The 13,573-nt window shown below is 40.4% G+C and overlaps 1 protein-coding gene across 1 annotated transcript; it reads right to left on the bottom strand.

Annotated features, from left to right (window-relative positions):
• Positions 1 to 370: 370 nt before the first annotated feature.
• Positions 371 to 8,242, bottom strand: snx19a (sorting nexin 19a). The gene is made up of 11 exons (XM_071520651.1): positions 6,767 to 8,242; positions 6,509 to 6,647; positions 6,316 to 6,416; positions 6,112 to 6,231; positions 5,514 to 5,632; positions 5,192 to 5,282; positions 4,939 to 5,095; positions 4,364 to 4,487; positions 2,322 to 2,506; positions 2,105 to 2,192; positions 371 to 1,813 (listed from the first exon to the last, which is right to left on the bottom strand). The coding sequence occupies exons 1-11, from the start codon at positions 8,240 to 8,242 to the stop codon at positions 1,684 to 1,686; spliced, it is 2,730 nt and encodes a 909-aa protein (XP_071376752.1). The 3' UTR covers positions 371 to 1,683.
• Between the last annotated feature and the right edge of the window lie 5,331 nt (positions 8,243 to 13,573).

Genomic DNA, 13,573 nt, shown 5'->3' with positions numbered 1-13,573 from the left:
ATTAAAACCTCATCAATGAAAACCTATGTGAACCGGTGTGTTTCTACTACATGTGCAGAGACTTACAGCTTCTAGCCCTTTGTCTCCTAAAACAAAGTCACTGTGCACATCATAGTTTTCAAAGACTGGGTCAGGACCAAAAGCTAGATCATGGAAGACTAAAAGCACAAAAAAAAAGAAGCACTTTTTATTGATCAAATTTCAATCCCGTGGTTAAAGTGAGTCCTGGAAATATGAATGAATGTGTGTCACGTCTCTGGCCCCTTTCACACATGAAATAGCTCACCTAATATTGAGGGCTTCTCTTTTCTGGCTTATTTACTCAACCAAGGACAGTCAGTTGAAAGTGTGGCCAGTTTTTTCTGTCATGTTGTCATGGTGGTCATTTATTAAGCTCTCTTATTTTGGCATCAATCCCATTTTAAAGATGAGTTAAAACACATGCACGCTTGATCTTCTGTCAGTAAGGAACTTACAGAAATACATTCTGACAAGGCAGCTACTTCCCAACATTTTATCCTTAATTAGATATCACCCATACCATTACACTGATGAGCATCAGTAGCTATATTAGTCTCAATATAGTGCTAGTACACAGAATAGCATAGTCAAATATCATCTTACAGTATATCAAACTTAGATACTGATGTGTTTTTCCCTTCCTTTTTAGTTTTTTTTCCTTTATGCTTTTACCATAAAAGTTAAACCTGCCATTCAAGGTATGAAAGCGTTTATAATTTTATGACATATTCATTTATCCATAGTACATGAGTGTATGATGAAACACAATATAGACATTTATTTGAATACAGTCACTTGATACACCACACTGCCTTCCTACAGAAGTGTGAAACCTCTTTCAAACTGCATTCAGACCAGAGCTAACCCAAGAATTGACAAAAAAAACAAAACATTTCTCTCAGTTTAGACATTAATAAATGAAGACCATACAAATCAAATTTCTGCAATTTCAAGGCAGAAGTGCATAAAATAAAGGAACATAGTTCAATAAAGGAACCAGACTAACAATATGGAGAACCTAGCTGCACCAACAGCAATTCAATTTGAACTCAGGTCTATCCTAAAAACTGAACTGTGACTGGGGACTGGGAACAAGTACAGGAAGCACAAATACCTTGCAGCTACAGTATGTACAGCTGATGGCTTCCTTTGCTATATTCCTGAAGCATGTGCGGCCACCATTATTGCTGTTGGGTTGTGTAAAGGAAGCCCATTATATCACCTTTCTCAGATGTAAGCTACCTCATCCTCCTTCAGCTTGAAAAGTTTCTCTCTCCTTTCTTCTCTTTATCACTCCTTTGGAAAACTCATCCCCAGTAAACATGAACAGTTATGTAATGTTAGTTAAAGAATGTTTTCGACTCTGTTCATTTGTTAGTGTTTCAGTAACGAAAGCTTTCTTCTGTGGATTACAACTTGGCATTGTAAAAGAACTCAAACCTTCATGAATATCTTTGATCTGAGTTTACTTAATCTTGGCCTTAGCTACAGCAGAAGTAACAGAGCCCATGCCAATCTTGCCTATGGGTATTTTGCTGGCCCACTTGTCTGTTTATGATGGCAATTGATTATGCATGCATCACAATCTTAACTAATACTCCCATACATCATCCATCATCCATCAAATGCTTACAACAGTGAGACAGAGTTACCATGTGCTGTTTATATGTGAAGGCTCTCCCTCTCTGTGTCTTTAGCCAGGCTGTGCAGCAGCGAGCTCTGGAAGGCCTTATCGCATGACTCGGGAATCAGGAACTCCAGCAACAGGTCGCAGATGCAGTAGACCAGATGCCTACAGAGTCACAGGGGGTAATGATGGGTTGACGTCAATGATGAATAAAAATGTGACACTGACATGGAATATATGAAATATTCATATGGAAATACTTAAATGTGATAATATATGAATATCTATCTAGGAGTTATAAATCATATCATAACATAAATATAGCTGGAGTGAGTTCTCAGCTCATGCTATAATTGCTTGCTGATACAATTTGGTTTCTGATCTGCGGTTTCAAGCCAGCAGGATCAGCCGTTCCTTTAGCCTATAGTTGTTGATACAGTTTGGTTTCTGCCTCACTTGTTTATGTGATGGTCCTGTAAAGACTCCAGCATGGTCTCCAAACTCAGCCTGTACTTCTCAGCGCCCAGCATGTCAGTGATGAGCTCTACGCAAGCACAAACAGAGGGAGCAGAAAGGAAAATTTGAGATTCATGAGCCAAGCAGATCAAACTAGTGTTAAAAGACAGTAATAAAAGACCTGTCCTCTGTTCTCAGTGGCAGTGGTCATACACACCTGGGAGCAGCTGCATTAGACATTCCAGGCACTGTTTCTTGGTCTCCTCTCTCTGTGCGGCACTGCGCTCTGGCCGGGGCTGAGCGGGCAGCATGCCGCCTGGCCATACAGCTTCCTGCATCACTTGCAGGTAAATCACCCAGCAGGGGGCACTGGTCAGGTGAGCCACTCCCACATCCAGCCATCTGAGACAGACATGAAGGGGCACAGTGAGTCAAAACAATTTAATGCAATGGTGTGCTTCTGTGCGTATGTGTCTGCTGTTTTTCTACTGGATATCAGCCACTGTATATAAAAGACAAATTAAAATAAATACATGTACATGCAAACATGGATTAATTGATTGAGAGAAAGAAGGAAAGGGATGCACACAAGAGTAAGCAACACACACAACCCCGCTTGAATCTCTATAAATCATTGCAGGAGCATAAATTTGCTTTTTTATGAACATGAAACTTAAAAGTCCCAGAGGCATATGTAAAACCCCAAGAATGTAGACCAATATAGTATAGTAATAACATAGAGGGCCAGACTGCAACATAGTACAGCGATTGCATTAGCACAATAAAAGTAATTTAGTACAATCAAAATTAGTTTTCTTATGTTATCCTTATTAAATAAAGGATTGTACAAGACTTTACATTCACAATCCATCACATCTGATAGAGTGAATCAATATCAGGAGATGTTGGTGCCAAAAAGGCAGAACTGGCTTTTTTGGCATATTCAGCCGGGTTGTTGGCTCTCTTATGGCTTACCCAAATATGCTAACACTTCCAGTGATACGGACCAAAGAGTGAGTCGACACTAGGGTTGCAAAATTCCGGGAATTTTCAAAGTTGGAAACTTTCCATGGGCATTAACGGGAATTTATGGGAATTAACGGGAATTTATGGGAATAAACGGGAATAAACCAGGAATTTACGAAATTGAAGGTATGCTCTTAATAGGGAACTTAAATATAGTTGGGGAAAATATATTTTAGCATAATCCTGACTAAAACAACCAGATATCATGCAAGTACAGTTGAATATCTATGCTATTCCTCAATCACATGCACACATAGCACACTGCTTACTGCAGGGCTATTGAGACCACGCCCCCTACATGCACTGTGCATTCCTGTGCATTTTTGTTAATTTTTGAATGGGTTGGGTCGGGGGGATGAGTAATATTTAACTCAACATTCATGTTTTTGTTCTTCAATGAAAGAATTGATTGTTCAATAAAATATTTAACACTTGATAAAGTTCTACTTACAAATAAATCTGTTTTAATTGTATTATTTTGGATGGATGTCTGCTTATAACAAAACAAATATTTATGCTTGGATATGATACCTTTCCATTAAATTACCCTCAATTCCCAGTTAATTCCCATAAATTCCCATAAATTCCCATAATTCCCATGGAAAGTTTCCAATTTGGAATATTTCCAAAATTCCCCAGCTTAACTTCCCATGGAAATTTACCGGAAACTTTCCGGAAATTTACCGGAAATTTTCCACCCCTTTGCAACCCTAGTCGACACAAGATCAAAGTCTAGTAGAATTCAATAAAATGATTCCAAAGAAAATGCAATGCAGTAATACAGATAGGTGACCTCCATTTAAAGAAAAAAAAAATTTGTTTTAGAAGGTACTCTGAACAATCTTCATGCAGCATTCAAGGGCTACAAACCTCTTAGTACCTCAAGAAACTGTTCTTTGAAATTTGTAAAGGACCCAGCGTCCGGATGTTCAGCTGTATGAAGGAAAAATAATCAAATGCCTGTCAAGATGTCAACTGCTAGTAAAATAGGTGTACTGCCACGGATCATGTTGTAAACAAATGACATCACTTTGTAACTTCCTGCTGTGTCCTTCCATACAACTTTATCTGAATGAATGAATGAATCAATCGAACAATGAATAAATCCATTCTCAGTAAAACGGAAGATTGACTAATTGGACAACAAGGTGCTGAATTATTTACATGATACAGATGTATGTACAGTATAGACAATACTAGTGATCTACTGTAAACTACACACAGCTATGCTACCTCTCAATGAAGGTGCCAAACAGGAGTCTAATGGTCTTCTGTATGTTCTCAGTGCACAGCCAGCTCCACTGGTCCTTCATCAGCAGACACAGGATGTTCAAAGCCACATCTGCCACTGCTGTGTCTGCAGTACACACACACACACACACACACACACACACACACACACACACACACACACACACACACACACACACACACAGATAGACACACACACAACACATAGACACAGACCGAGATACACACACACACACACACACAGACAAATTCATTACATCACATGGAAGGGAAGAGAGAGAACATATAAAAACACATATGGCATAGATACAGGCTAACACAAAACACAATAATGGAAGGACCACACTTAGCCAGTGCCTCCACAAAAAGTGCAGTCATACTGCACTCAAGTGGTTATGCATTGTTACGTCTATTCTCTGGGCTAGACTAAATGGAATGCACAAATGGCATCCCTGTATTTACTCAGGCTATGGATAACTAAAATTCACAGCAGTGAATATCAAATCAGGTGTCTAAACAACTCTATAAGAAGTGCCTTTGACCAAGAAACACTCTACCTGTCCCACGTGTTTTCCCTGATGTCTTCCTGTCTTTGCCAGGCTGCTCGCGCCTCTGTTTGGCCTCCCCGGTCTCCCTCCCAGTGGGCCCACAAAGAAGCCTTTCCTGTTCCTCGATAAAGCTCTCCAGCCCAGACAGCGACATGCCATTGAGCACCTGGACAGCCACAGGTAAAGCATAGTGATATGACTTGTTGATTAACTGACAAGCAAATATGGCAAATATGGCAAATATGGTAAGCTGGTAACTTACAGTGCTGCCTTCACTAAAGCAGTATGTCACTTTGGGATGCAAGTCAGGTATATTGAGAGACGGGGCAATTTTGCTAGGGAACCTCAGCCTCCTGATACTAGAACACAAAACCACAAAAATACCCACAGCAGTCAAAACAAAATACTTTCATTGTCACAAGACTACAAGAGAAGCCAGCCAATTCACAGCGTCCTTGAGTGTGCTTCCTCCCAAAGTGGTTTCCTATCATCCTGCAGTGTTCACAAGGGTGTTTTTAATGTGTTTGAAGTGACTATTTAATCAGTAATGAGAGAGGAGTGTTAGGCTGATCGAGCACTCTCACCTGTGTTTCCTGCTGTCTATTGTTCTTCCATCAGCGTCTCCCTCCAGGTCCTCCGTGGGACTCTGGGGCTCCGAGCGAGGGAAGGCTGTCTTTAATGTGTCTAAAGCATTCACCACCATCTTTAATGGCAGTCACGTTGGACAAAAAACACAGGAGACAATTAAATTCCTCGTTGCGAAAAAAATGAAGAAAATATCTAAAGTCATTCAGTCCTTTAGAGCCCCCACCTTCCCATGAATCTAACAGTACAATGTTTGTTAAGACTCAAGCGAATGTACAACCGGGTCTGGTCTTAAATGAACATGCACCTCTTTTTTTTATCAATTTGAACTTGATTGTACTGGCAGCATCATGCCACATTTAAAGTATGAAGCATGTACTGTTAGTTGGACGGGTGGCCAAGCAGCTCTGTCCTTTATCTTGCACATTGAAGCCTGCCTCTTTGATCTCTTTGTCTTGATTTTTACTTTCATGTTATTTTTTTCTCTCATATCATATGCATTTTTATTCATGTATTTTTATAAATCAGATGGAAACAAACAGTTTCTTACAACTACAGTCCATGATTTTCACTAGATCTATGTTCATTCTTTCTCACCTTATCTATTCTTGACTTGACAAAAGGCTTTCTTTCAAAACACGTGCCAGCATCTGTGTTGTGAGCCAGGAACTCCTGCATGTCCTCACTGTAGGCCGTTTCAGGAATGTTGCTTAATTGCTAGAGAAAATGAATCAATCAAACTATAGGACCACACAACCCATTACTCATCTTACAGTATGAAGTTGTGATTTCAATCCCTACTTTAAGGAAGGTATCCAGCTGGCCTTTACGAGCTTCCACCTTCTCACCGTCTGCATTACCAAAGGGAAGGTCAGGGAAAAGTTTCTTCGGGCCTTTGACATCTGAAATGCATAGCATTGAAAGATATTGATTTATCCTTCTAGGTATATTGTAATGCAATGATCTATTCAAGCAGAGGGTGATTTCTTCTTACTCTTTATCAACTTCTTGAGTTCTGGCTTATCCTCTAAACGAGTTTGCAAGTTGAGGAACTCGCTGTATCTCCGGTTGACAGTGTGATAAGCAACAGGCTGCAAAGTGCCAAGGCTTTCTGAGTCGAGCACTGTCTCATACTATCAAACAGAAAAGTGCTTTAGTGAAGGATAAATCACGATAAGCAATGAATAATACGTATTTAAATACCAGTCAAACATAAGTGCATGAGTGTAAACATGGAATGAGGAAGTGTTACCTTTACAATGTAGAGAGTATAGGGATGTGTGCCAGTGCCACGTTGTTCCTTGGCAGTGCCAGCAATTCGCACATTCTGGATGTTAGCAGGTGCAGCTGAGCTGTTATAGGAGGTTAGACAAAGCCCTCTGGGAGTACAAACCGGGGACTGTTCTTGGGCTATTCCTGCTGGCCACTGGGAATCCTCTGACACCACCTTCGCCCCCAGAACTCGCAGAGGACGGAAGCAGCCGGAGGCCTCATCATCCTTGAAAGTGATGACACTGCAGAAGTTGGATGGAGGAGCGCAGTCACAAAAGCCCTCTGTTAGGTCCTCCTCTGAGTCTGTCTGAATTAGGGACTCCGCCGACAACATCTTGGACTCTGATGAGTGGGAGTCTTGCTCGGACTCTGGATAAAAGCAGTTCACTCTGCATGGTGTGAGCAGACCTACATGGCAACTTTCTACTTTACCAGCACTAGTCAGGCTAACCATGCTGCTCTCTGAGGAATCCCTTGTATAAATTGGACTCTGGCAGAGCAGGTCATCCAGGTCAGAGAAGCTTTTGCCGATGAGACCTGTTCGATCAGAGGAGAGCGAGCGGCAGGTGGTCCAGGACTCATGCTGGATCTGACTTCTGTATAGAGCAGCTGCAGGGAGCTCATCCACATTGGTTTCCTGTGGTTCTCTGGACTTGGTGAATATGTCTACAATGATCTGGTTGAGCCAGTCAGGATCAGACACCCTACTTATGAGTGGCAAAAGCACATTGCAGGTGATGAGTTCTGCCACCATGTAGCCTCCAGTCCTGGTTTCCATGTGAGGGTATGGAACAAGCACATGCAAGACGAGGTTCACCAGAGCTCTTGAGTAACTGAGCTCAGTGGCTGTGCTGCTCACGGCTGGGTGAGGGGCGTCGGCTTCGCTGTAGAGCTGCCAGAGGCTGAGGCTGTCTTTCTGTGCCAGCTCTGCTTCCGCCTGCATCTCCCTCGCCGTCATGTAGCTCTGCAGGTGGCAGCCGTACACCTCTAGAGCCCTCTGAACCAGCGCTTTCCTGTCCACTCGTCGCGCACGCTCCTTCAGCTCCATCACCGACTCCAGCATCGAATTCTGCACCACACGCTCAAACTCCCCCGTCTCCTCTGGCAGCAGAGTCCGGTACCACGAGGACACAAAGTCACGCATCGCTTTGTGGACCGCGCTGTGGATCTCATGGTCCAACCGCCATTCATGTTCAGGGGAGTGAAGAGCTGGATAAACTTTACCAAGAGGTAAAAAGTGCTCCAAGTGGAGGAGGCTGTTAGCATCCAGCGCAGCACGGGACCCGAGCCAACCTCCGAGAACCACCAAGAGACTGGTGAAGATGCAGAGGAGCCAAACATTCACAAGGAGATGGAAGAGGACAAGCCATGCTAGCAGAGCCCCAACCCCTAACAGCCTCCGCTGTCCCAGTATCTCTGACAGGGCCCAGTGATGAGAGCTCTTTGAGGGAGGCATTAAAGTTAGTGGTTAGGGTTATGTCCTGAAAAGACACAGACATGGAAATCACAGATATTCAATAATTTGTTACAAGGTTTTCATTTTGAATCATGCACCCACTTTTCAAACTATTTTATCCAGATTATCTTTGCATATGCTTCTCATAACAGGTAAACTAGTCTTCAGGAACCCTGTATGACACCATGGAAAATTCCAGTAAAAGTATTATGTTGCTCAGCAGTGTCTTACAATCTTACTTTAGGTTTGAAAAATTAGAAAGTTAAGGTACTTTTCTCATTTTGACAGGAGAAGCATGATTTCATAGGCGGGCATATAACTATGGGACACTAGCAAGTTTGCATATCAGCCAAACTCTCCATCAGTATTTGAATGGTTCAAACCTCAACAACAAAACATCCCTTTATAAAAACAAGAAGATGAGAGGTTTCTGCTTTTCCATATAAGGAAAACCATCTTGGGTGCAAATAGTTTCCCTCCACAACAGTTGCCAGAGAGCATTCCATTTGAGTAACATCAGAAAATTCACAGAAATTGTGATCTAGAAATTCTGAGGTTAAATCTAAGGAATTATAATAAGAATTTGAATAATTGGAATAATAATAATATTCAAAAGAGGAATGAGACACTTGATTACTGAATCAGGGATAGAGGAGAAAAGTCCTCCAAATGATAAGCACTAAGGTCAGATATGGCCAGACAGGATACACCAAACAGAGCTTATTTTATGACTGAGGCTGTGAAAGTTAAACACAGTTAGAAAAACTGGAAATTTATTAAAAATTAAAAAGTTATGTGACATATCCCCTAATCCACCACTTATTAGTTTTAAGGGGCGCCCTAAAGTGGGAGAAAAGTCTACTCTGCTGTCATGTCCTGGCTACTGCAAAAATCCCTTGTTCGAAAAGTGTAATGGCTTATTCAAGTGTGGAAATGTAATCTCTGAGGAAATGTGTCACAAAAACAATGACAAATATGAGCTGATTTTACAAGGTGAGTCAATTCAACAATGCTTGTTTAATTCAAAAACATTTTATTTGTAACACTGACCTGATCTGTATTTTATCAGCCGAATACATGTTTTAGAATAGAAAATCTGAACGATGTCTGGTATTATAAATCCATTATAAATCTAGATAGAGCTATTATAAATCCATTATAAATCTAGATCCACCAGTGGACACAAACATTACTGACTGCAGTCGTCATGAGAGACGAATGTCAGTAGTATGTTACGTTAAATGCTCGCTGACTTGTTTCCATGGCAATGTGTAAACATCAATAGGGACACGACAGACGATCCATTCTACTTACTACCAGTCGCAACTGTATGGCTTGGTCAGACGCATTTCAGTCTCAGGATTTTAACTTTGGACATTTTGAAATGTCTCTCGCAAATCCCCAGGGTTACTGACGAGCAAGAGTGAGCTTTCACTGAGACTAAATTACGTTAGCAACTAGCTAACAGTTAGCTAGCTGTCTAGCATAGCAGCTAAAGTCATAGTACAACCAGGTTAGCAACAGTTGCTAAGGAACGGAGTCCCGAACGTGTTAGGTTGGCTCTGATGGCTACTGGCGAAGTCCTAACGTTATGTGGATATCAGGAATATGCACTATAGCTTCCTATTATAAAGCCAGCCATGACACGAGACAGTAAAACATACCTGAAAAGTTATAGAAGCCGGAATAACGGCCGTGTAGGATCTCCTGCTCTAGGACTTGGCTCTAACCTAATCCTCTGACAAAGATTATATAGAGTCAAGATAGAGATCTATTGCTTACGGCCGTACGGCCCATTTAGCGAGGTGTCTGCTTCACCTGCCAGCAAGTAAGGACAATTGTCGTGCATACCTACACAATAGGCTATATATTAAATTTATAATTAAACACTAATAAAAATGCAATCGGTATAGCCTTAATTTTCTTAAAGAAAATGATGGAATTTACGTTTAGAGGTTATGTTGACTGGCTGAAACAAGACTGAATCCTTTGAACTTTACATGAATGAATGAAAGCTTTATTGCCCCTCGGGGGAATTTGCTTTGCACAAAGAGCATAAAAGAATATCAAAAACATCAACAACCACACATGACAGCACATAATATAAGATAAAACATAAGCATGTAAAAACATCATAAAAAGCATCATTTGGGTGATTGATAAAGGACATCAAGTTCAAGTTCAAGAAAGTGCCAAATTCAGACTATGTGATCAGAGCTTGTTAAGCAGCTGAATGCTGCGTGGGACGAAGGATGTGAAGCCTCTTTTACTCCATATCCTGGGCATGCTATACCTTCGCCCTGAAGGTAAAAGTAGCCTACATATTCAGACCATAGAGGGTGCAGTGGATCTGCTATGATCTTGTGAGCTAAATTCATGGTGTATTGGTCTGTCATGTAAGTAATACTGCATATTGGTACCCCAGTTATCTTGCCACCCCGTTTAACAACCCTGTCCAATTTGTTCTTCTAAGTTTCCTTGTAGAGACGTTGCTGAGCCTTTGCAAACCTAGCATTGGTGTTAGCATTCCATGTCAGTTTGCTATCAATAATAGTGCCCAGGTAGCCTACTTGTACTCCCTTTCAGTGTTTATGTTATTCATAGGTACAGGGAACAGAGAGGAGTTTCTTCTGAAATCAATGATCATTTCTTTAGTTGTTGGACTAATCTTTAGTTTTTGGTCTAATCAAAATCCTACTGAGAAATATTTTGAAGCCAGATTCATATTAGAAGCAAGATTGCCAAGATGAATTTTAGATGTTGCTGCCCACTTGTAGGTCTGTCAAATGATTTTACAGTAAAATACAGCTGAAAATACAATAGGAAGTGATGAGTCGTTTTGTTCCTCATGACCTTTGTTGAGTTGACAAATGTAAATTAGATGCCTCCATTTGGTTGTTTGTGAAGTAATTTACTGCAGCACTGCTCCCATTGCCGCGTTGAGCTCTGTTAGACTTTGGACAGCAACACTGTTTCAAGTTTGGTCTCAATACTCTTACTACTTTGGATGTGAAATAACACAATGACTATGAAGTTCAAGTAGCACAGAATGTCAAACTCAGTTAAATATAAACCTGAGTGTGACACACTGAGGAAGGCGTTAGCTGAAACATATAGGTGGCGATCTGATTTGTATGATTTATATCTCTTTGCCCTTCAAATGAAGCCATTTTAGATGTAACTCACAGCTGGGTCTGGATTTATATAGCCTACTTTGCCGATACTACACCACACTTCATAATTTTTTTCCATTGTTTTGTTTTCTGAATAATTATTAGATTTCATGAGCATTATTGATGTATATGAACAATTATTTTCTGGTTCCAATGCATGTCAAAGAAAACAGCTTATTGTTTTCTTTCAGTCAGTGCTCTGTTCTCGTTCTGCCTGAACTTAGTGCTGCTTTTCACACAGTTGATCATAGTTAAACTCTAAAGTTAAGCTGTTGTTAAGCTCTAAAGTGTCTTCTTTCATGTCTAACATACTGTACATGCATATCTCTGCAGGCCTGGGTGGCAGCATCTTTCTCATGTGTTGTTTTTTATTTACATGGTCTTTCTTTATTTACATTTCCACGTTTTCTGCAACTAAATAAAGATAAAACTGAAATAATTGTTTTTGGTGCCAAAGAGGATACTTAAAGTCACTGCTCACCTTGAATCCCTCTCACTGAAGACTAAAAAGCAAGTCAGAAATCTTGGTGTATTTATGGACTCTGACCTAAACTTTAATAGCCACATCAAAACAATTACAAAATCTATTACCTCAAAAATATCACAAGAATTAAAGAATTCATGTCCAAGCAGGACCTTGAAAATCTTATTCATGCATTTATTTTTAGTAGGCTTGACTACTGTAACAGTGTCTTTACAGGTTTCTCTAAAAAAGCTATAGGCCCTTTTCACACTGTTTCTCAATGCTTCTGCCATGAGAAACCGGTGCAGTACAACTTCCTGTTGCCAGCTATGGCCTTCACTAAATCCACAACCTGCCCAAAATTTTTAATTTGTTACATTATGTATCTAGTGCTAGTAACCATTACAATTTTGTTGTTTTTGTTGGATTGGTTTGTCAATAAGTCGCAAAAAGAAACTTGCCACAGGAAGTTGCAATGCGCCGGTTCCTCAGCATAGAAGCTGTTACCATGATTATGTATATTATATTATATATGTATATTATATATTATGTGTTGGTGTATTTATTTTCATTGAGCTGACAACATCCACTTGTGCATTTCTGCAAAACCAAGTGAGTCTGACTGAGTGAACAGGGCTGTGAAGAGACGATTTCAGGGGCAGTGACAAAGTAAAACAGAGGCACCTGTGGCAGCAGTATAGGCAACAGGGTGAAAAATTAACATTGAGGACTGACAAGGAATTTTCAGTTTTCTTTGGTATGCTCCTTGTGGTGTTTTCATAAATTACCACTTGCCTTTAATCCTCTTCCATTACAGGACTGGTCATGGGACACAGAGACAATTTAATCATGTCCAACCTACCATGGATGAGTTGTCTTTGTATTACTCCTGCGAAGAAAACAAAATGCAAATAGGTTATGCTGCAGTGTGTGTCATGGGGTTAAAGACAGCTGGTAATCAGCCAAAACAGCAGCAATATCATGTTGACAACATGACCTCTTTCTGGTATTGCTGCAAATGAGGAAAAATAGGCCTGCCCACATTGTCAACTTAGAGTTTGCTACTGTATAGTGGAGCTCCCTCAAACCTGTTTGGTCAAAAGCACCGTGGCTATCTGCTTGATGAGCAGCAGTTTTTTTTACACTCTGAAGTCACACTGTTGTTATGCTGTTGGAAGTACATTATGTATTAGGGAGATTTTCATCAAGTCCCTACACAGTAATATGTAGTACACAGGTTAATACACTGGAATATGGCCACTATGTTAGTGTCCTGAATCTGTGACCAAATAATTATAATTTCTCATATATATATAATTCTCAACTCATAAAACCGGGAAGGGAGTCAACAGCTCCATATGTTGGGCGTCATTTTTATACATTATTACTACTCCCTGTATTATTAAATAATTTTCCTGTTTCCAGGACAGTGCACGTGTTATTCACGGAGTATTGAATGTTGAATTATTTTGTTAAAATGAAACTGAGAAATCTATTTCCAGTGTGGACAAATGAATCTCTGGTTCACCCTCAAATGGCACCCAGAGGACATTTCACCACATGCCTCTCATTTCAGTTGTGCTTTTTCTCACAATACTGTCTGAGGCATTCCACATCATTTAAAGATCCAGTGCTATGATTTCAACTCAGTTGGGAAAAGTTTGATGTTGATTTGAGCATCATTTTGTTTCATTT

Source organism: Centroberyx affinis, unplaced genomic scaffold (assembly GCF_046629955.1).
Source record: "Centroberyx affinis isolate AG114_WGS23_722 - 3 ecotype Tasmania unplaced genomic scaffold, CSIRO-AGI_Caff_v1 ptg000814l_1, whole genome shotgun sequence".
In the NCBI taxonomy this organism is placed as follows: domain Eukaryota; kingdom Metazoa; phylum Chordata; class Actinopteri; order Beryciformes; family Berycidae; genus Centroberyx; species Centroberyx affinis.
This window is presented reverse-complemented; position numbering and strand designations above follow the sequence as displayed.